We start from the raw sequence: 24,245 nt of genomic DNA on the forward strand, positions 1-24,245 counted from the left end.
AAACGGCATACTATACATGGTCGTTTTTTTCGGCTAAAAACACCTTACTATACATGGTCGGTTTTTTCGGCTAAAACCGCCTTACTATACATCGTTTTTTTCGGCTACAACCGCCTTACTATACATGGTCGTTTTTTTCGGGTCAAAAACGCCTTACTATACATGGTTGTTTTTTTTGGGGTCAAAAATGCCATACTATACATGGTCATTTTTTTCAGGTCATTAACGCCTTATTATACATGGTCGTTTTTTTCGGCTAAAAACGCTTTACTATACATGGTCGTTTTTTTCGGTAAAAAACACCTTACTATACATGGTCGTTTTTTTCGGCGAAAAACGCCTCACTATACATGGTCGTTTTTTTGGGGTCAAAAACGCCTCACTATACATGGTCGTGTTTTTCGGGTCAAAAACGCCTTACGATATATGGTCGTTTTTTTCAGCTAAAAACGCCTTACTATACATGGTCGGGGGTTTTTTCAGCTAAAAACGCCTTACTATACATGGTCGTTTTTTTCGGCTAAAAACGCCTTACGATATATGGTCGTTTTTTTCAGCTAAAAACGCCTTAGGATATATGGTCGTTTTTTTCAGCTAAAAACGCCTTACTATACATGGTTGGGGTTTTTTTCAGCTAAAAACGGCTTACTATACATGGTCGTTTTTTTCGGCTAAAAATGCCTTACTATACATGGTCGTGTTTTTCGGGTCAAAAACGCCATACTATACATCGTCGTTTTTTTTCACCTAAAAACGCCTTACGATATATGGTCGTTTTTTTCAGCTAAAAACGCCTTACTATACATGGTCGTTTTTTTCGGCTAAAAACGCCTTACTATACATCGTTTTTTTGGGCTAAAACCGCCTTACTATACATGGTCATTTTTTTCAGGTCATTAATGCCTTATTATACATGGTCGTTTTTTTCAGCTAAAAACACCTCACTATACATGGTCGTTTTTTTGGGGTCAAAAACGCCTCACTATACATGGTCGTTTTTTTGGGGTCAAAAACGCCTTACTATACATGGTCGTTTTTTTCGGCTAAAAACGCCTTACGATATATGGTCGTTTTTTTCAGCTAAAAACGCCTTACGATATATGGTCGTTTTTTTCAGCTAAAAACGCCTTACTATACATGCTCGTGTTTTTCGGGTCAAAAACGCCATACTATACATCGTCGTTTTTTTCAGCTAAAAATGCCTTACGATATATGGTCGTTTTTTTCAGCTAAAAACGCCTTACTATACATGGTCGGGGGTTTTTTCAGCTAAAAACGCCTTACTAAAAATGGTTGTTTTTTTCTGCAAAAAACGCTCTTCTATACATGGTCGTTTTTTTCGGGTCAAAAACGCCTTACTATACATGGTCGTTTTTTTTCAGCTAAAAACGCCTTACTATACATAGTCGTTTTTTTCGGGTGAAAAACGCCTTACTATACATGGTCGTTTTTTTCAGGTCAAGAACGCCTTACTATAAATGGTTGGGTTTTTTTCAGCTAAAAACGCCTTACTATACATGGTTGTTTTTTTCTGCAAAAAACGCTCTTCTATACATGGTCGTTTTTTTCGGGTCAAAAACGCCTTACTATACATGGTCGTTTTTTTCAGGTGAAAAACGCCTTACTATACATGGTCGTTTTTTTTCAGCTAAAAACGCCTTACTATACATAGTCGTTTTTTTCGGGTGAAAAACGCCTTACTATACATGGTCGTTTTTTTCAGGTCAAGAACGCCTTACTATAAATGGTTGTTTTTTTCTGCAAAAAACGCTCTTCTATACATGGTCGTTTTTTTCGGGTCAAAAACGCCTTACTATACATGGTCGTTTTTTTCAGGTCAAGAACGACTTACTATAAATGATCGTTTATTTTCGGCTAAAAACGCCTTACAATACATGGTCGTTTTTTTTCAGCTAAAAACGCCTTACTATACATAGTCGTTTTTTTCGGGTGAAAAACGCCTTACTATACATGGTCGTTTTTTTCAGGTCAAGAACGCCTTACTATAAATGGTTGTTTTTTTCTGCAAAAAACGCTCTTCTATACATGGTCGTTTTTTTCGGGTCAAAAACGCCTTACTATACATGGTCGTTTTTTTCAGGTCAAGAACGACTTACTATAAATGATCGTTTATTTTCGGCTAAAAACGCCTTACAATACATGGTCGTTTTTTTTCAAGTCAAAAACGCCTTACTATACATGGTCGTTTTTTTCAGCTAAAAATGACGATGCATAGCACAGAGTCAGCCCTGTTACGCATTTCTAATGACATCCTCCCGGCTAATGATGCTGGAGACCACGTGTGTCTAGTTTTATTGGACTTAACTGCAGCATTTGATACAGTGGATCACAGTATTCTGCTGACCCGTTTGCAGCACTTGGTGGGCATTGGCGGCAGTGCTCTTGAGTGGTGTAGGTCCTGATTAGCTGACAGAACCTTTTGTGTCAGCCTTGGGTGCTCTGAGTCACGCACGTGGCGTTTTTGACCCGAAAAAAACGACCATGTATAGTAAGGCGTTTTTGACCTGAAAAAAACGACCATGTTTAGTAAGGCGTTTTAACCCGATAGAAAGAACCTCTGCAGAATTTCTAGCTTCTCCCCGTCAAAATATAACGACTGAAGCACGTCTTCTCCACTTCAAAATAAAACAGATTTGAAGAGCCCCTGTGGCAGTGCTATTTCCTCTTCCTTCAAAATAAAATCAAAACCACTTTGCAAACTATGTGCATCTGCAGATACACCAATCAAAAAACTTGAAATAACAGCAATAAAATTACTAAGAATGAAATATTTTAAAACGAAGATAACATCAACCAAAGGCAGACTGTAAATACAGTAGTCTTTGTGATGTAAAACACTCGTTTCCAATTTTTTTTAAAGCATTTAAAACACAGCCAACTTGAAAATAATTGTAGTTGTTCAGAAAAAGAAAAAAAACTGAATATGTTTTGTGAATCAAACCATGCGTTTCCTGTCCTCGTTGAGTGAATTTATCTGTTTCCCTTCACAATAAAGTGCCAAATCCCAAAGGTCCATAACAGCCAAACAATTTAATAAGATACATTCAATTTCATTGTGCAACATCGTGTGTCCGTTGTCGTTGTTCAAGTCCGGCGACAACGGACGTACATACGCCAATTGTAAGTCTTTACGGCTAATTGCACTTCATTCTACGTGCTTTGGATTCTAATAAATAATAATAAACACAATGAGAAGGGGGGAACTCGATTTTTCGGGGGGTGGGGTGTTTGATTTTTCCTCAAGTTTTGGGGTGGGGGGGGGGGGGGGCAATGCTCTGTAATACCGTGATTCCCAACCAGTGTGCCCTGGCACATTGATGTGAAAAAAAGAATCTCATTTCCTTCATTGCTCCAAAAATGATGTTTCCTCCAAATAATCTAGCTTTGTTCAGCTATCTATGCCGTTTATGGATAGTGACACAAATCTTTCACTCCATGGCAGGAGGTACGCAATTCACCTGTGCATCAGTTTGTGACATTTGTTCCAATTCTAACACAGGGGCCAAAACCGGACGATGGGGGTCTTTAATTCGGCCTGCAGGAAGAATTTGAAAGTGAGGGGAAAAAACATTTTGGTGGGGGAGGAGGAAGAATAATCATTATTTTGGTCCTTAGACTAGTGGGGGCAAAGTAAATGTTTTGACTTGAGCTCCCCTTGAAGTACTGTATTTTTCAGTTCCAAATGCCTGCAGCCTAGAGTCCTGTCTTGAAACGCGACCCTTGTATCAGGTGCTAGGATGATAAATCAAAGCATCTTTTAAGGTATCAGCAATTAAGTTCTTGGTTTCCCTTCTCTTTTTTTTTCTTTGTTTGCTTTGAAAAATCTTGGATATGACGTGCATTTTTTACATCGTTGTTTGTACAATGAATGTAACGTTTGCATTCAGTGGTTATAGCCATCTATTTGTTTTCTAAGTCAACTATCTAGTAAAAGATATATTTGCTTGAAGTTGCTGAGATTTTATTTTTCAACTGTAAAATATGTGCCTCGGCTCAAAGGTTGGGAGTCGTCGCCGCAATAAACAGAAATCATATAAAAGTAGAAAATACCATTAAGAAGCACCCTGAAAGCAACATTTTCCCTCTTCCATCTGGAGCGTCGATTGAAGGTCTGCGCATGCGCGTGGAATGCCAATTTCGGTCCACCTGTCGCGGAGTATTCCGTGGTGTGCGTTCGCAGCCACGTCGGAAGTTCAACAATTACGTCAAAAAAAGTTGAAAAAATAAAATAAAATCCTGTGGTCCTTCATTTAAGAAAAGCAGTCATGGCGGATGTCTTCGCCAACGGGTGACAGCGTCCCTGCCTGGCGAGTCCGGCGAGCCGCCGTCACAGCTGCCACTGCCCGGCGGCGGCGGCGGCGGCGGCGGCGGCGGCCGCCATGTGTGTGCGGTCACAGAGGCCGACGTGGTGCCGCTGTACCCCGTGGAGGCTGACGCTCGGGTGGTGGGCCGTCGGGAGGCCGGGATGCTGGGTGCTGTGGCACAGCTGCTCGCTGTGCGCAAGCCACTCGGCGTCTGGTCGGTGGGTGACAAAAAGAAGTCATCAAAAAAAAAAAAAGCGCCCAAATTCAAATCAATCAATTAAATAATCAATAAGACGAGTATGATGTCAACTCTGGTTGACTTAAGGTCCCACTGATTTATATTATAAAACAATACAACATCCATATTGGCAAACTAACGATCAGAAAGTACAAAATAAGATATCCAAAAAGTACATGGTGAACTTAAGTATAAAGATAACTGAAAAATCGATTTAAGTACAGTAACAAAGTATTTGTACGTTGTTCAGAAAACCTTTACCAATTTCAAACATAAAATAAACAAAATGTAAAAAAAAAATGGACATGATCACTTTGCACCATGTTTCCGTTGTGAGAAGTACAGTAATGAAAATGTGTTTACTCGTGTACTTCAGAAAATTTCAGAGTCTGTACTTTAAGTAAAGATTGTTGAATCAGTCCTCGTTCTTCGGCCACTTTGTTTTTATAGTTGGACTTAAGTGTCCACTTTTGTCACCTTGGGTGGTGCGGCTATAAGGACAAATAAATTGTTACGATTCCACCAATACTCATAGTTCATTCGAATAAGTAACCTACAAGTCAAACGGTCAACCCTGGCAAGTGTAAAAAGCGCCATATTTTGAAGACGGCTCTCGTTACACGGGCCCATGTAGTGCCCAGATAACATTAAATTACACTTGTTTGTCGTATTTCTTTGACCTCATTTGCCCGCTGAACGGCGCCGAAATGTTCGGGCAAGCCCTCGACGTCAGATGGCCACGCTTGAACATCGTTGCAACGTACAAGTCAAACGATAACCGCCGGTGAGTGTGAAAACCGCCACGTTTTTTTTATCGGATTCTCGGCAAAGGCCTGCTGGTGTCCCTAATGTTGTGTCTGGTTATGAAATCTGATTTGCAAATTGCGCTGTATGTTAAAAAAAAGGGGGGGGGGGTGAAACGCATGTAATCTTGGGTGCAGCGATGCATTAAGTGGACCAAAAATCGCTTCTGAATTCACGTGTTAATTTTGTCTATAGATTTTTACACGATTTTTGGGCATATAATTTATGTAATGGATCCACATTTCGCCAATCAGGAGTGTGTGTGTGTGTGTGTGTGTGTGTGTGTGTTTTGCCCCATTTAGTTTCCGTCATTCTTGATGGATTTTTCTTTAATATTTCACTGGACGGATCACATTTTAATGTATTCTTACTTCACGTTATGTTTGATTTCATTTTGTGTCATGATTTTTTTTGATTGATTATATTTTTTTCCTCATTAATTGTACTACAGTAGCATTTTAAATTTCTATCTTCGACGTTTATGGGGGGTGGTCATGATTGTTGATATTATTTATGCATGCTTCTACTTTTTTTTTCTTCCGGTGGCCTTTCTGCTTTTTATTTTAAACCCACATTTTAGCCTTTCATGGTGGTGTTGAATTTAAATTCAAACAAATGCAACTAAACACACTCCCACGATTTGTTCGGCAACATCATATTTGCACTCGACATTCCAGAAAATTGTTGAGATCGTATTTTACTTGGTCACATTTACTCAAAACTAGTTTGATGCAAAACTGCATATTGCATCGAATGAAAATTAAAACACTCGCGAAATCCCTACGCGTGACGTCGCCACACACACCCTCATTGAAGTGTACGCGTACTTCTTACAGCTTATCTGTTCGGCGGAACTATTATGGGATGTCAGCCGACTTCTGATAACACAGTGGAAGATTTAAAATCCTTAATACACTTCTCTTAAAATAATGACATGGCCTGTACATTGTTTCCCACCAGGCACAACTCTGCGTGCGCGCGTGTGTGTGTGTGTGTGTGTGTGTGTGTGTGTGTGTGTGCGTGCGTGCGTGCGTGCGTGCGTGTGTGTTTCCTAGTCCACGAGAAATCACACGATGTCAATCAAAGTTGTCTTTTAAAATGAAACTTCCCAAGTGCTCATGTTGAAGCCCGAGTGCCCGTCCAAATCAAACAAAGCGAGGTCCTTAGAATTATTATTATTTTAATTCTTGTTTCAAACTCGTCCTCCAGAGCTTTAACGTGGAGTTTAAAATATTATCGCACGCGCAAATTCATCTATTGCAACCAATTCCTCCGTGAGCCTCCCCCGCGCGGTGCAGCTGCGTGTCGAGCCGGGGAGAGGAAGCCCGGCGGCGGCCTGACAACCCTCCCCTCTCCCGCCTCCTCGGAGAACCGCAAAAAAGAAAAGCGAAAGCAAAATCTCGTGTTGACGTCGAGTATTAAGGTTGATTTACATCGTGTCGTGTTACACGTGTTTCCGGGGTAAGGGGGGTGGTGGTGCGGGCAGGGGGGTGGGGACAATGGCGGCTTTTCGGATTTGGCTTGGTATACCCTTTAACGCACGCATGACGCAGCCCACAAAATGATAACACTTTTTAAAGTGAAAAATCCGCTAAGGGATGCTGAAAGAAATGTCCACACACACACACACACACACACACAGGGAGTGAGACAAGGACAAGAGCAGGCTAGGCGTGCACCCGACTTACTTTGCTGCTCGGTAATGGATCGGATCCCCAGAATGTCCGTGACCGAGTGCGACGAGGGCCATATCCGGTGCATGGCCATGTGTCCGGGGAGCGCGGGCATGCCCGGCGGCGTGGCCACCTTGGAGCTGGGGTAGGAGTACAAGTGGTTGTAGGGCTGCGGCGGGTGCGCGTGCGGGTGCGCGTGGGCCTGCGGCGGCTGCTTGGCCGCCTCGTAGGGGCCCTGCTGAGCCAGGTTGCCGATCTTGTTGCGCAGGATGCGGCTGATGGAGCTGACGGAGGGCAGGTTGAACTTGTCGCACACGCCGTCGGCGAGCAGCCGGTCGCGGATCTCCCAGGCGAAAATGCCCGGGTCGCGCTGCTTGTACGTCCGTATGTGCTTGACCACGGTGGGCGTGGTGACGCGCGGCTTGCTGCCGCCGATGGCGCCGGGCAGGATGGAGCCGGTCTCGTTGTAGCGCGCCAGGATCTTGCTGACGCAGCCGTGCGAGACGCGCAGCTGGCGGCTAATGTCGCACGGGCGGATGCCCAGCTGCGCCAGCTCCACGATGCGCAGCCGGATGGCGTTGGGCAGCGGCCGGCCGTTGACGAACACGCCGCCCAGCTGGTTGACCTCGCCGAAGGCCGGTTCTGCAAGCCGGAAGGGCAAGAGCGGTTAGTCGCCGCCGGGCCCGGCCCGTTGCAAAGCCGCTTTTTGCACAGCGCTCAAACGACGTTGCCCCAATTGCCTCCTGTTCTCGCACTTGATATCAATTCCACCGAGATGCGGCGCCTTCGTGTTATTCTTTGCATGCTTCGGGGCCAAGTTGAACGGATCAGTCACTAAAGCCGTCTTTTGTTCTCCGGATGCACTCAAAAGTCAATCGAGGGTAAATTCAAGATCAACTGCATTGTTGGTTTTTTTTTTGGACGCTTGCATCATCATGCTGAAAACAAACTGTATCAAAACAAAAAGGGAGTTCATGCTGCAAGGCCACACTGGCAGCGCCGTAATGTCTTTTACGCGCGCATGCGGAATCCCAAGCACATCAAACGTCATCTATGAGTCGTTTATGCTTCGGTTATGCTTGACTTGCTTGCACGCAAGCATCATGCTGAGACTCAAATGTTTCAAAGGCCCCAAAACGAAAGACCGCGCGTGTCTTTTGCTCCATCGGATGCAAAATGCATGCTTGCGTCTTGGCGCTGACATTTCAAGTATAACCTCGGGATAAATTATTTTTATTTTTCGCAGCATATGCTCGCGTCATGCCGAAACACGTGCATGAGCAAATGTAAAAAAAAAAAGATATCTAAATAAATCACAGCCCGAGTGGTTGCGATGCACCTTTTGGAGCACGGTGTCGAAACGCAAGTGTATCGAAAAGAAACAGTTTTGCACATCGTCGAGCCGAGAGTCAGTTGGAGTGGATTTTGCTCTCGATCACGCTTGTGGAGCATGCTGGCACTCACGCGCATCGTGCGATGCTGAAACTCACCTGCGTGTGTCACTTCATTACAGGTTGGCGCATTGCTTCATGCTGAAACTCGGGCGTTACTTGCATTGATGTCCGAAATACTTTTGAAAGTTGAAAGCGAGATACGGGGTGCATGTTGTGTCTCATGCTGAAACGCAAACGCGACAAACTTAGCGCCAATGTTTCTTCTTGCACCCCCCACCCCCCCCCCCCCCAAAAAAAGTATACGCGCAAGTATATGTTCCTGTGTGTACTTTGCGTGGATTAAAAGCAACTTGCAGTTGCTTTTAATTCATTTTGCAGAAAATACCTTGCTTGGTTTGATTTTTTTTTTTTTACTCGATGCAGAGATTGTACAACAATGTGGGTGCACTGTATAGTTATGCATCATGCTGAGATATAAGTGTAAAAAATGGCAAATCTCATCATCAATTTTTTTTCCGATATAAGGCTGAGATTTACATCCAGGAAAAAAGAAAAGAAAGATAAGCTCCAACCGAACTATTACAATTTCCATCTCAACGTGCACACATGCCCAAATGCTGAGACTCGAGTGCAGAACACGAAACAGTTGGAGGTCGTGCTGAGATTTGGGTGTGTCTACATACATTTGGATTTACAGTATTTATTTTATTTTTTTTTTGGAATGGATGCACCGTACTGCGACTTGACTGCAGAAACGCGAAGCAGTGACGTGATTGCGTTCTGGACGGATCCTGCTGAGACCGGCGTCTCAAAAGGCGAGTCTCGCCCAAATAATGCTTAGACTCGAGTGTCTGAAAAGTCTGAAGATGAATTCCGAGCTGCAATCGTTATTTTTTATTTTTATTATTTTTTTGCTCCACCGCACGCGTCCCCCCTTGACCCTGAATACTGAAAGTCAAGCGTGTCAAATCCCAAACGGGTTCATTTCGACAGCGATGCAACACGCATGCTGAAACTCTTTCGTACACGTGCAGGCAGAGCGACGACTTGCATCGAGACGCTTCCGGCTGCATGCAAGGGCCTCGAGCGTATGAACGGTCCAAAATCTACATTTGGTTTTTTTTGTTTGTTTGGTGGACGCATGCCGAGACTTGCTCTTGATTTGTTCTGTTGACGAACTTGACAGGATGCGCTTATCCTGAATCGAATGCTGAGATTCGAGTGCATACGCTCAAGTCATTTGGAGAAATGCTCGGACTAATCTGCTTATTTTAATTTTTTTGCTTGGGACCGTCTGTGCTGAATGCAGAGACGCGAGTGGAGCAAAAATCAAGTCCAAAAGGCCAAAAATCGACCGTCCGGTGCTGAGACGCGAGCGAAATCAAACTTGACTCCAGCAGAAGCCGCCCGATGGCTTCATGGAGGAGCTCTTCTATTTTGTCATGTTACGCCTCTATTCTTTTTTAATTTTTTTTTGGGGGGGGGTCGGTCTTATTTAACTTTTTCAAACATGCTATTCCCTGTATTATTTCTCTCACATTCCGTTTGGCATTCGGACGTCAAAGAATTCCATCGCACATGCAAAAGGGGGAATCGAGCCACTTGGAATCATTTTGACGCCTCACGTCGAAACACGAGCGGTGTTTTGAAAGTTAGCTTCTGACAACCCCCCCGATCTGTCTTCTTACACACACTTGGACCCGCACGCCACCGGCGCACAATCAATCCTATCCGGCAGCCGTCTCTCCGTCCACCCCGCGTGGGGCGCGGAGTCCAAAAGTGTCCCCCCCCCCCACCCACCCTCGCGCATGCGTGCGCGGTGGCGACTCACCCATGGCGTTCAAGCCGCGAAGCAGGAACACGGCGGCGTCCGCTTGCTGCTGTTGCTGCTTCTGCTCCCGCACCGCGTCCAGCGTGTCCAAAACAACCGAAAAAAACTCCTCCTCCACGTCGTCCTCCCCCCCCCCCCCACCCCAACTCCCACCCTCCACCCCACCTGCAAGCAGCGACCACCGGGCTCCTCTCCGGCCCGGCAGCGAGCACCGGCAGCGGAGCCTTGACGAGACGGGCGAGGCGGATCGCGAAGCTCGGATGCGTTTGGCGAATGAAGACGGCGAAACTCCCGAGCGGCTTTTTTGGCCATTTCCTTCAAGCTCAGCACAGTTCGGAGGCAGGACGCGAGAACGCTTCCTCCGTCCCTGATTGGCTGAGAGCGAGCAAGGCGCGCTGCTATTGGTTCGCGGAGTCAGACATGACACTTGACCCTCCCCCCTCCCTCCCTCCCTCTCTCCCTCCCACCATCCTCAGCCATCACTCTGATTGCATGTCACCGCCAATGTGTTTGTTATTGAGACTGATAGTACACCAGTGGCCACATCCACGCTGCCTGGATGCGGACCCCCCCGCCCCCAACCGTCTCCCTCCTCCTCCCAGGAAAAAAAAAAAAATCCCACTTCAAAAATTTGATGTCATAAATTTGCCCAACAGGAACGAGCGATTTCAGCGATAAAGTGTTACGCAAAACAACAACAACAACAACAACAAAATTCAGCTCTCGTGAGGCTTTGTTGGTGCGTTCTCACGGTTGGGACACGCCACGACGCGCACGCACTTTGCTGACATATTTTGCCGATAATCTTCAGGTACGTGCTTTCAGTTTTCAACGAGAAGAACAACACGGCCTGTTGCCGCGAGTTTGTTTTGTTTTGTTTTCTACGCGTAGGCAAACGCACGCTTGCTTTTGGTTTTGGTCGAACAAGTGAACAAAATTGAGCAACCAAAAACGACCCGTTTTGAGTCTTTTTATTTTTTTTTAAGGAGGTTTATCAACTGTGAAATGTGAACTCATTATCGTGTTCTGAAGTACTGTACCACGCCGATGTTTTTGGAGCGAGAACGCGTGATAAATGATTTGTATCATATATATATATATATATAAAACAAAATGGAATCACAATCATATTTATGAGAATGGATCCTTGACAACAGGCAAAACTTGTGTCCTCAAGCGATGACAATTTCCCCGCCATAATCCATATTCGGGGATTCATATTCTAGAGATGTGTTTTCTCTCTTCAGAATGTATTGCAGATTTTTACTTAATTTTAGATTTTTACTCTTAAAATAGTAAAAAAAAAATGCTATTTTTGCAAATTTGCTGGATAAAAAAAAATCGCTGTTCATACGGACAATACGATTACGTGTGTGTGTGTGATTGTTGCACGGCCTCCATGCACCTCGCTGCGTGCGTCCGTGGAAGGATGCACAGGATGGATGGATGGCCCCCCACGGGCCCACGCAAGGCAACGTGCACGGCGCGTGCGTGACGTTGATTTCGGCTCTTGTCTTTGGGATGCGTTTGAGTTGATGGCGCCGTCGGATTCAAAGACGATGCTGGACTTTGATGAAGTTCTGCATGCGCGCGCTTGAAATGTTCCTTTCCAAAACGTCGAAAGAGTCAAATGGTCGATGGGCCCAAATGTCTTCATATGCATTTCAATTTAGCGTCTCCATCAATCACTCTGACAAAAATAGCTGATAAGTTGCAATATATATATATATATATATATATACACACCTGTATATATGTGTGTGTGTGTGGGGGGGGGGGGGGTTAAGAATCATCTTATCCCTCCCGAAAAAGCCAGTAAGCAGCAAGCAGCTTTCTACGTGTGAACGCTCCACAAAACGTCCACCGCTGTAAGATATATCGCCACAAAATCCATCGGTGCAGCACCGATGCAAGTGTGTGCCGTGTGAACGCCCCTCATGACAATCAGCGTTCTCAAAATGACAAATCGCAGCCTTGCGATGAGATTGGTGCGATCACGAGAGAGGAATCGTCTTAAAATGAAATGATCGTCATCGACTGAAAACAAATCTGTTAGATTCACCCCCCCCCCTTTTTTTTTTCCAAGAAAAGTTTGTACTGAACATGAGTTGGGCACTTCGACACCACGCGTTTCACCCGCTCGAATATTGCACAAAATAACCTCTTCCTGTTGATGAACCCCGATTTTAGTGTTCGTACTTTGTTTGTTTTTTTAAAGATGCAAATCCAACAGACGTTTTTTTTTCTTTGACCAATTTCATGGCTGCATCATGAGAGGCAATACCCTAAAAAGTCATTTTAAAAGCAGCCTGCATATCATCTGTTTCCGTGATTCTTGTTCGCCCCCCCCCCACCACCACCACCATCTCAAATCAAAATAAATAACAATCGAAATAAATAAATCGTGCTCACCTGAATTGCTGGCGTGCACGTCGCATCTCCTAGTATGTGTGCGCAATTTTACCAGCTTCTCATTGAAACAACAGTGCTGTCGGCACTGTGACGTTGACACCTGGCCTACATGACAAATGGAACATATTGACACGTAGGGCAATTTTTCCAGCTTTTTTTTTTGTGTGTGTGTGACGCTTTGTTGTCACTTGTAATAGAAATGAGACACGTTGCTTCATATTTCAAACTGCAGCATTCAAACCCCCTTTTTGGGCCTCCGTGTCACAGCTTGAAAGCACACCAAGTGGCGTCACTACACGTGGGCACACACTAAATGTTGGCGCTTGCTCCAGGATGACTTTTTTTAAAATAATTATACACACACACATATATATATATATATATATATATATATATATATATATATATATATATATATATATATATATATATATATATATATATATATATATATATATACATATATATATATATATATATTTTTTTTTTTTTAAGGTGAAATCAGACATTGTTTTTAAATCCAATTTTTAAAGCTTTTTTAAAAACTTATTTGAGTTATATTTGGATTTTTGTTTTGTAATTTTCGTTAGTATTGTTATTTCTCAGTATATCCTTTCCATTTATTCTTCATTCATTCATCCAGCTATTTCAGTGGAACAATGCCGAAGAGATAGGCTATGACATCGTTTGTGTACAACGATGTCCCCCCCCCCCGGAAAAAAAAACAGACCAACATGCTTCAAATCTATCTGTTTCCACTTATGCTTGAAAGGGAGTGGCAAGAACAAGAAGGAGTTGTTAATTTTGCTTGGTCGTAATAGTGTAGCAGGAGAATTAGACAGTAACAACCACCAGCCCCCCCCCCTCCCCGCGAATATAAAATATAAAATGTGCCTCTACCAAAATAATAATGCTGACTTTCGATTGACGCTTTCACAGACGTCTTTTCAAATGTACCAGGCATAATAATGTCAAACTGCGCTGTGTGTGTGTGTGTGTGCGTGCGTGCGTGCGCGCGCGCGCGAGCACGTGCATGCACTTTGAGGGGCTGGGCCCCATCGAGATGCTACAGCGCCACCCGGCGGTAAGCATAAGGTGACAAAATGTGAGTGACAGGTGCTGCTGTCAGTGCACGCAAGCGTCCTGTAGAGGGCAGCAAAGGTTCACACATCGGAAGGAAGCAACGTGCACGTCACAAGGCCTCCAAAGGGCACGTTTCAAAGACAACAATTGAGGGAAAAAGATCTCCGAAACAGATTTCTAAATACTTTTGAAACACAAAAGACTTACAGCCATTGCTTTCGAAGGCGCACAAAAAGGAATATGACACAGTGAGGCTTTCTGCAGCGACTCGTCTGAAGAGACACAACGTTTAACTACCCGCAATGCATTGCAATTATGAGAGAGATTTTAAACACAATTACCTTTTACGTGGAAAAACATGAATTATGACGTTTCAATTCAAGAAATGGTATAAACCCTTTTTTTTCTTTTAAGCTTAATGAAATGCCCCGAAACTTTTACTGTGGGCAGAATACCTTCTACGTGCTAGTTTTTGTTGTTGTTTCGTTTTGCTGCTTTGTTCAATTTCAATTAGCGGAACACAAAAAAAAAAAAAAAGTCAAATGTTATTAACAGTCATGGAAAGTACGGACTTTAATTTAGCAATCCTCCCGAGGCACGTTGCTCAAAAGGGGCGTGTCATATTGTTGGATTGATTATTTTTAGTCATCATACATTCGCTTATGCCTGACATGATAAATTGATTATGCTTGCAATCATTAATTGACTATGCCTGCAATGAAGAATGCTTCTGCTTTTAATAAAGATACATTCTTTATTATGTACTCACATTTTATCCATTATATACTCACTTTTATCATCAAGAATGCTTGGTGCACTGTGTGGAAGTTTAGGGACGCAACCACCTTTCCGAGGACGTGGTTGGGACGAGATAAGTGTTAAGACTAAACAGTGAGCAAGGGTGAACAGTGGATGGAGACATCAACACCAGCTGCGGCGTGATGTTTTTGTGACAATTGAACACATGTACGTAATTTGCACTCACATACACACACATAGTCAAACAAGTTCAGTGTGTGTTCAACAGCCCCCACCCTTTAGGTTGGACACACCTATGTAGTAGCTTTCCCAATAAATGAGGAGGTGAAGGAGGGAGATCGTTAGGGGTGACGTGCCGAGAACTGAAACCGAATGCTTCTCCTCGTTCCCTCCTGGTACCAGAATCGAGTCTCCAGTCTCCTCCTTTTGTTTATTCCTGAGTGTCAAATTGGACAAACCTGACATCATGTACATTTTCATATTTACGGTTGTTGGTTACTTGCTTACATGTCTCTTGAACTTGCTATACTATACTGGTTTTGATAAAGTAAATTGTTTTACAAAAAAAAAAAAAACATATTTACCATTAAAATGTCCACAAAAGATTCCAAATTTAGGTCACGCATTGAACAGATTTACATTGTTGTCATTTCAAATTCAAAAATGTCAGCTCCTTTTAGTTCACGTGCCAAAAATTCATCATTTTCTCTACTGCAATTCAGACCTGAAGAATCCCAATTGATCCAAAGTGACAGCTCCAACTAAACAGATTCAGAGCCTTCCCGTTTCAAATTCCAAAAATTGTTTTCTTAACTTTTCTTTTGACAGCGGCGCGGACACCCGCAGTGGCTCCTCTTGTTTTATGTTGAGAGGGATGAAATGTAATCTGTGCTGTATGTTACACATACAGTACATTTGACAATAAAGTTTTATCCAATCCAATTCAAAATGTTCAACTCTTCAATGATACATGAAACAAAATTATGACATTCAATATCATTTCACATCAGTCGATATCGTTGAGTGTCTTTCCACATCATTCGACATACTTCCATATTTGTCACGTTTCAGCCTTCAGATGCAAGAATCAACAATTTTCTCGTGCGCTGTGCATTTTTGTATGAAATGGTGTTCTGTGCGGTTGGGTTCAAAGTGTGCGCGTGCGTGCGCGTCCTCTGTTCGATATCGATACAGGCAGGCGCGCGCCCACGTGGGCTCCGCCACCCAAACCCTCTTGGGTGGTCGTCCCTGCCCAGTGTGTGGGGTGTGTAGGGGGGCGCGCCTCGGTGGGGGGGCTTACAAAGGAGGAAGATGTCGAGCATTTGTTCCGCGCAGTCGCCATTTTGCGTTTGATTGACGCCCAATGAGCGCCACAATGTGCGTCACGTTGGCGGGATAAATCCCGGCTTGTTCCGTGTTGTCATGGCTCTCAATGGGAGACCCCCGCAAAGCAACCCCCCTACGCCCCCACCACCACATCCCCGCCTTCTAACCCTCCCCAAAGCGATATTTTTACACGTGTGATGCGATTAGTGTTAAACACGCCTTCACATGCTGCTAATTCCCATTTCGTTCTTCGAGGTAGGAGTCACTGAAGAGTTTCCCTTTCAAGGGGTGTGTAAACTTTTGCGCGCAAGGGCCACTTTTCTTTTTTAACATGGGCAGAAGGGCCCAGTTCTCCGAGTTTATTTCTTTATTTGGAATTTACACTTTAATTTATTTATTTTAAATATTAAATTTGATTTTAAATGGTGTCAATTGGTCAAATGTTTTTTATACGAATGCTGGATGTTTATTGTTATTTTCATTACATGAAATGTATCAACTGTTTTTAAAAAATAATGTTCATTGTTAATTATTATATAAAGGTGTTGCCCTTTATTTTTAATGTTACGATTAATTTAAATGAATCGCATCAAGTATGAAACGTTCACTGCCCATGATCTATTTTTAATAATGATTTTAAATGATTTGATTAGCTTAAGAAATATTTAAAACACTCAACGTATAAGTCAATTTCTTTCGCTGCAATAAACGAACGGTTTTTAAACGTATTTAAAACATTCTATGCCTATAGAAAATGGTTAATGTTACGAAGATATTCGTATTTGATTCATTACAATATATTCACTAACCAAATATTTTTAAAGCAAAGCAATGCAATACAGCTTATCAAATCCTACAAAGTCCCTATGACACATCTGCACTGTTACGATATGTAGGTAGACAGATAAGTTGATGTAATTTTTGTGAACCATTTATTAGCGAGTTTTAGTTGAATCACACACACACAAAAAAAATCACATTTTCTCCCAATTTTGATACACGATTTTTGTTAATCTGACACCCTTGAAACTGCTGGGAGTTAAAAGTAACCCAATTTTGGTCACTTTTATTTTAATGGCTGACTGCTACTTGGGTCAATTTGACTAAAAAAAAACAAAAAAAAACGTTGATTCAGAACAACAGAAAGTTGGCTCAAATTCACCAAAGAGTGATTTTTCAGAGTGTCTAAAATTTGATGACAAAATGACTTTTGAAATCATGGACATGCTCGAAGTGCGTCCAAAAAAAAACCTATCAAAGCCTTTCCTCAATGTGGCGTCACAACACACCTTCAAAGACAATGCACCGAAAATATCACCAAATAATCCAAAACCCTTCTCGAGATTCTGCCGAAATTCATTCCGGAGTCCGACCAAATCCTCAAGTGCCTCCGCGCGCAATTGTGTGCTACCAACTTTGCACAAATTAGTTGGACCAAGTCGTTAATTGGTCACTTTATATGCAAATTCTAAACACGTTGTTTGGGCTGCAAGAGGGGGGGGCACTGGGATGTCAGGGTGGGGAGGGGCGTGGTCATTGTGTGTGTGTGGGGGGGGGGGATATGCTCCGTCGGGGCTCTTGTTGTCACTCGCCACCCAAGACGGTGATTGATGGGGGCGGCAATTAGCGTGACGTGTCGGGACGAGCGACGCGTCTCCTGATGACTTGTGGCTTTCCTGCGCTCATTCGTCACCACCTCCCGCAACCAAGTGACACCACCGCCGCCCCATTCATCATAAAGAGGGGCGCGGCAGGGAAGGTGGGGAGGGGGGGGACTTATATAAAACCCAGGATGTGTTTATGTAAACACTGTTGGACCAGCCCGTCAAGTGGACTTGCTGGAATCCCTTCAAGTGCTTACTCTTTTTTTCCCCTCCCTCTCCTAATTATTTATTTGCGCCGAGCAAACACACGGCGGAGGTGGATTTTTTTTTTAACTTCTTTTTGGGGTGTGCGCCCACATGGCAGCGCCCACCAAGTTCAGCTTCTCCGTCCGGAGCATCTTGGACCTGCCCGAGCGCCACCCGAAGACCGTGCCCGGGTCCTCGTCCCCTTTCTCGGCCGCGCGGCCGCCCTTGGACCACCTCACCTCCATCTCCGCCATCTCGTCGTCTTCCTCCTCCTCCTCTTGGATGCTCGACTCGGACCCAAGCTCCTGCATGTGTGAGTGTATCTTTTTCTGAGTGGAGACATGCATGAAAAGATGGACAGGCTGACGAATGGTGACAGAAAAGTTTGGCAATCACAGAGTTCCTCCATCCGTGACTCTCGTCAGTCAGAGTAAAAAATAAAAAATAAAATAAAATAAAAATAGACATGTGATTATCACCTGCACAAGGCATCGCTTATGTGTGATGCACAGTCCAGGGAGCTGCATTACGCAATCATCATCGTCATCATCATCATCAACCATCGAGATGGATAATGTGGAAATTGTAGAGATTTTTACCTTTCTCGACAATGACGATTTTTCGGTGAGGGGGGGGGGGGTTCTCAGAATTGTTTATTGTTAGAAAATAAAACATTGATCTTCAATTGATTTTTTTTTCAAAATGAAAATTTCCTGTACAGATAAATGCTATTTAAAAATATATAGTTTTGTGGGGGTTTTTTTTACAAAACATATCTGCATTTAGACAATTTATTAACATAAACAACTGTTATGTTAATATGTTTAAACCTTCTTTTACTATTTTTTATACTTGAAATTTTGAGTTCACCAACTTATATTAGTTGAAAATAAGGGACATTAAAAAGTCCCTTCTTTTCAGTGTGATGCTTGGCAACGAGGGAGTTGCTGTACCCTCAAAACTGCTGGGTCAAAAACTGCCAAATTTTGGTCAAAAATTGGACCGACCTACTTTGGGGTCAATTTTTCTGCTGAGTTGTTTCGTCTCAAATTTCTGGGTTGTTTTGTACCTAAAAAGGTTTTGGGTACTTTGTACATTCTCAGAATCAGAATCAGAATCAGAATCATCTTTATTGGCCAAGTATGTAGAACACACAAGGAATTTGTCTCCGGTATAACACGCTGCATTAGTATCATCGTAAACAACAAATCATTGAACCATTTTAGAGTAAACTTCACCCAGAAGTTTTAATAGCGTGATTTTTTTAACCCCCAAAAGGGGATTTGGAATTGGAGTGGGGTCGGGAGGGGGGGGGGGGCGTTGAAATTAGTGTCAAAATTCAATTTTTTTTTTTTTTTTTTTTTTTTTTACAAAGAAAGCCATTCATTGTGAATTAATTTCTTAATGTTTTTAAAAGCAGGTCTTGGTTTGTTTATTTGTCACTGTCGGACCTCTGAATGACAAAATTGATCTCTTGGAATGAATGCCATTTAAAAAAAAACACAATCACAACTTTCAGTGAGTAAACTTATTCACGAAAAGCTGACTTGTGTGTCCCCCCCGCCGCAGCCTGGGACGAGGGCAGCAGCCTGGAGGCGTCGCCGGACTCCACCAAGCCGGACGAGCCGTCGCCGGACGCCGAGCCTCGGTGCGCCCCGGCGGAAGAAGCCAAGAAGCAGAAGAGCAAGAAGCGTCGCGTGTTGTTCTCCAAGGCGCAGACGCTGGCGCTGGAGCGCCGCTTCCGCCAGCAGCGCTACCTGTCGGGCCCCGAGCGAGAGCAGGTGGCCCGCCTGCTCAGCCTGACGCCCACCCAGGTGAAGATTTGGTTCCAGAACCACCGCTACAAGACCAAGAGGGGGCGGGGGGCGGCGGACGACCCGCAGGAGATGCAGCCGCCGGCGCCCCCGCCGCCGCCGCCGCTGCTACGCAGGCTGCTGGTGCCGCTGCTGCTCGGCGACGGGAAACCCTTCCGCGCCGCCTCGTGCGTGCTGGACTGCTCTGGGGCCTCCCCGCAGCCGAGGACTCTCCGCTGGCCCCCGGGCGCCTACCCGGGCCTCCAGCCGCCCGCAGCCGTGGCTCTGCCTCCGCGCCATCAGCACTTGGAAAGCCCCGCGGCCTCCAGGCTGGCCTGGGCGGACTTGTGGGGGGACCCGGTCCACTTTGCTTCGTTCAAGTGACACGAACCAACTCCGAACAAACGCAACTTATAGATGATGGGAGATCTCTTTGCACATTTTCTTTCGCCGTATTTCCGCTACTTATATTTTTGAAATGTTGTTCACATTTTTTGTAATTGTGGTAGCCTGTAGATCTTTGTTCTTTTACTATCCGGTGCTATATGTATGTTATTTCGTTTGCTGAATGATGCTCAATATTATGCAAATTACCGGTCAATATTATAGAATGATGGAAGAATAGAAAGATGTTTAAAGGGAAAACGTCTTCCTGAAGCAAAATGTTGCATTATTTCTCTTGTAAAGGAATGCATAAATAAACCGTTTGTGTATGCTGTTAAAAAGTACACACACACCCGACTTGTATTTATTTATCCATCCATCCATTTTCTGAACCGCTTGATCCTCACTAGGGTCGCGGGGGGTGCTGGAGCCTATCCCAGCCGTCTTCGGGGGACACCCTGAATCGGTTGCCAGCCAATCGCAGGGCACACAGAGACGAACAACCATCCACGCCCACACTCACACCTAGGGACAATTTAGAGCGTCCAACCAACCTGCCATGCATGTTTTTGGAATGTGGGAGGAAACCGGAGCACCCGGAGAAAACCCACGCAGGCCCGGGGAGAACATGCAAACTCCACACAGGGAGGCCGGAGCTGGAATCGAACCCGGTACCTCTGCACTGTGAAGCTGACGTGCTGACGTGCTAAGCTACTACCGGGCCGCCCTGTATTTATTTATTGGAGGTCAAATTGTTGGAACAACAAAGCAAGATTTTTGCTCCAAAACGATTTTCGTCATGTGTTTTTTAACTTTTGATTTTAAGCTGGGGGAAAATTAGACTTGTCAAGTCGTATTTTTGTTTATTTTTTGTTGAAAATGCGGGAAAGCCCATTTCACATAAACTTCAACTATTTTGTTAAATTCACCAACTTAAAACTTTATTGACTGGAAATTTTGAGTTGACCAACTTTTATTTATTTTTTAATGTCCTTCATTTTGAGTGTGATGCTTGGCAACAATACGAATTGCTCCATCCTCAGAAGTGCTGGTTCAAGAATAACCACATTTTGGTTCAGCTTTTGGGACATTTTTTTGCTCGAGATACTTGGGTTGTTTGGTCTCAATTTTCTCTGTTGTTTTGTACAAAAAAATGCTGTTTTTTTACTTTGTAGTTTTTTGACCCAGGAGTTTTAATAGTGCACATTTTTAAACTCCCAAAACGGATTTACAATTGGGTACGGGGGTGCCAAAATTGGTGTCAAAGCTCAACATTTTTTGCATACCAAATGACCGCTTAGCCCATTCATTGTGATTTTTGGGGGGGGGGGCACCCCAGAACATGCTGTAACGAGGATTAATGAAATCAAAATATCACGATTGGTTAACCCCCCACCCCTTCAAACTGGTTTAAGAGCCTTCAATGTGGTCTCCTGAGAGGCTTTTCTGATGTTTAAAAAAAACTCATTATGCAGCTTAAAAGCTGTGCAAACACTATATTTTTTTTTAATTTAAGGGGAAAGGGAGAGCTTCATCGAACGAGAAGTTGGCGAGGCACCCTGTTTGTGTTCCTTTCAAGTCAAGTCATTCTCTTGCCACTTTTAAAAGACTTGCAAAGGCTTCAAAGTCTGGAGAACGCCGAAGAGATGAAAGATGAATGCCGGTTGGATGAAAATGAATTCCCCGCTTACGGTAACACGAACTTTAATGCGCCACACACAATGCGCCATTAGACAGTTAATTGCAGGTGAGCAGATTGATTTGATATACATTTTTCTATCTTGAAAATTGTGCGGAAACTATTTCCGGAACCAGATCAACGTCTTCTTCTTCGGCCATTTTGGGTTAAAATGCAGTGATAGCGCCCTCTAGCAGGTGCTAATCCAATCACCGAACGCGCACCTCCAGTGTCGACCTAAGTCCTTCTCGCTGCCCCCGGTGCGCAGACTCGTGATCTGATTGGCTATTGCAAGCTGACTGTGCCTGTTCATTTACAGCGCACAGGGGCCTGCTCCGTTTCATCTGAAGGCCCTGAGCAAGTTTAGTTTACCTGGCAACACAAGCTATCTGAAATATGATTGGTTAAAAACTCTACCATAATAAATAAGTTATTTATCGAGTAAGTGGAAATAATATGACGTAAAGAATACAAAGAATAATTTTGTTTACATATTTATGAAAATAAAATAAATTACATTTAGGTTATTCTCAGAAAAGTAAATTTAATAAATTTACTTTTCTGAGATTGTTTAGGCCAGCAGAGAAGGCCTTGCTGGCCCTGACGGAACGCCACTGACAGTCTTTTACATCTTGAGTAGACTGGAAAGTCTTTTCCAAAGTCATTTTCGCGAGAGCGCCATTTTAATCCGCGACGCTAAAACACTACGCGAGAGGCGGAGAGGAGCAATACGGAGAACAAGTGTATTTTTCATCACAGAGAGACTGCGAGGGAGGCTCTTTGTAACACCGCGTAATGAGTGTTTAAAGTCATGTGGGTGTTAATGCTGGATGGCGGTGTTGCGCGGGGGGCAGATGAGGAGGGGGTCGGGTGGTCTCGTGTTTTCCCGCCCCCCCAGTAATGTTGTTTGCTCGTCCTGTGACCCCGCAGCCTATCGTCCTTGTCACCTGGTCCTTTGTGGCCCTAGCCGGGGCCACCTTGCATCACATATGGAGGAGGGAGGAGGGTCTTTTTGTCTCCCCCACCCCTGAATGGACCATTGTCGTCCCCCCCCCCACCGCCACTTTTTCTTCCCGAGGTGGGGGTCCGCAAAGGAGCGAGACAAAATGTTTAGTGTTTCAATTTGCCTGATGTTTAATCAGCCCCTGCGAGCAATTTATGAGCACGGGGGCCACAATGCCGTTGTGGGTGTGAGCACGATGGGGCCTTTTGGGGGGCGGACAAAGAGCAGCTTTGAGGGGTTGCCATTGGTGTCTTCAAGTTGCCCCCAAGAATTGGCGGCGGCCCGCTCATCCCGTCCTGCTTTTGACTTGCTCGTTTCACACCAGTTAACTGGCTGGGACGCTCGCAAGCTGGAGGAGTTAGTGGATATCGTGTTACTCGGTAGTTGAAGAGAACCACCGTGACGGCGATAATTACTTGTTGGAAATCAAAATTTAAAAAATAAAAATAAACAACGGGTTAACTTGTTATATCGAGGTTGGCTTGCTTCAAGCATGCGTTATGGACATGTTCCTCGAGGGCCGATGGGATTTGTTACGGTTCAAACGGCTTTGTGGAAAAGTAAAAAAAAAAAGGGGTCAAAAGTGTTCATTTGTGAGGTAGCTTAATGCTCTGTCACAAAACATTATGACTTGAAAGCCGAGGGATGGTGAGATTCAGTTACAATATTTTGTGGGGCTGTTAAAAAAAAAAAAAGCTGTCAAAAGGTTAATATGCCGAGACTGCCTTCCTCCAAGCTTTGACATGGACATTTAGTGTCGACGAGAACCAGGGAGAATTTGATTTTGTTGCAGTTCAAACCACTTGTGGTGGCCCGGTGGGCCAGTGGTTAGCGCGTTGACCTCACAGTGCAGCGTTGACCTCACAGTTCGATCCCTGAATGGAGTTTGCATGTTCTCTCCCGGCCTGCGTAGGTTTTCTCCGGGTACTCCGGTTTCCTCCCACATTCCAAAAAACATCTACGGCAGGCTGATTGAGCACTTGAAATTGTCCCAATGTGTGAGTGTGAGCGTGGAGGGTTGTTTGTCTCTGTATCGCCCTGCGATTGGCTGGCAACCGGTTCAGGGTGTCCCCCGCCTACTGCCCGAAGACAGCAGGGATGGGCTCCAGCACCCCCTACGATCCTTGTGAGGATAAAATTACTTGTGTAAAAATATATATTTTTTATACGTAGAGTCTGACTTGCTTCAAACCGTGTCATGAAAATGTTACTGGAGAGCCGAAGAGAGCCAGGGACTGATATACTGATATCCGTACTCTTGCAGTTCACGCTGATCGTAAGAAAGCAAAAAAATGAAGAAAAAAAAAATAGAATGAAAAGGTTTTCATTTGTGTAGCATTGCAAGACTATGTCCACTAGATAGCGCACAAACACTCCTATTGCCAGCGCGCAACTTCAGCGGCCTGCAGTAGTGTTTTTCTCCAGAAGGGGGCGCAAGCTTACCATGTTTTTGCACACTGGCCCGCGTGTGACGCCACGAGGAAATTTGACCTGTTTTGTCTTTTTGCGTCACTTGTTGAGAAAACCACATTCAGGTCAGTACTGGAAAAAAAAAACACATTTCAAATATTATTACAATTAAATGTTCACACTTTCTAATTTTTCTTTCGTGTTTGTAGTTCAAATGAGGAAAAAAAACCGAGTCGATTTGCACCTTTTTGAAATTAAATCGACTGTTTTTTCCAAGATTGA

General features: G+C 44.1%; 2 protein-coding genes across 2 annotated transcripts; one reads left to right on the top strand and one right to left on the bottom strand.

Annotated features, from left to right (window-relative positions):
- Positions 1 to 3,032: 3,032 nt before the first annotated feature.
- pax9 (paired box 9) lies at positions 3,033 to 10,398 on the bottom strand. The gene is made up of 3 exons (XM_086127888.1): positions 10,266 to 10,398; positions 7,056 to 7,682; positions 3,033 to 4,536 (listed from the first exon to the last, which is right to left on the bottom strand). Exons 1-3 carry the CDS (start codon positions 10,267 to 10,269, stop codon positions 4,349 to 4,351), a joined length of 819 nt encoding a protein of 272 aa, XP_085984014.1. The 5' UTR covers positions 10,270 to 10,398; the 3' UTR covers positions 3,033 to 4,348.
- A 7,408-nt stretch (positions 10,399 to 17,806) lies between these two features.
- On the top strand, positions 17,807 to 19,872 carry nkx2-9 (NK2 homeobox 9). Its single transcript, XM_086128176.1, has 2 exons — positions 17,807 to 18,008; positions 19,265 to 19,872. Exons 1-2 carry the CDS (start codon positions 17,807 to 17,809, stop codon positions 19,870 to 19,872), a joined length of 810 nt encoding a protein of 269 aa, XP_085984302.1.
- The last annotated feature ends 4,373 nt before the right edge of the window (positions 19,873 to 24,245 follow it).

The sequence above is a fragment of the Hippocampus guttulatus genome, chromosome 13 (genome assembly GCF_054856545.1).
Source record: "Hippocampus guttulatus isolate MCC_2025c chromosome 13, RoL_Hgut_1.0, whole genome shotgun sequence".
In the NCBI taxonomy this organism is placed as follows: Eukaryota; Metazoa; Chordata; class Actinopteri; order Syngnathiformes; family Syngnathidae; genus Hippocampus; species Hippocampus guttulatus.

Bases quoted from the DNA above. Each gene is read 5' to 3' on its own strand.
- nkx2-9 (XM_086128176.1), top strand. From the start codon at position 17,807: ATGGCAGCGCCCACCAAGTTCAGCTTCTCCGTCCGGAGCATCTTGGAC. The intron at 18,009-19,264 runs GTGAGTGTATCT...CCCCCGCCGCAG, and splicing joins GGACCCAAGCTCCTGCATGT to CCTGGGACGAGGGCAGCAGC.
- pax9 (XM_086127888.1), bottom strand. The intron at 4,537-7,055 runs GTAAGTCGGGTG...CCCACCGACCAG, and splicing joins ATCCATTACCGAGCAGCAAA to ACGCCGAGTGGCTTGCGCAC.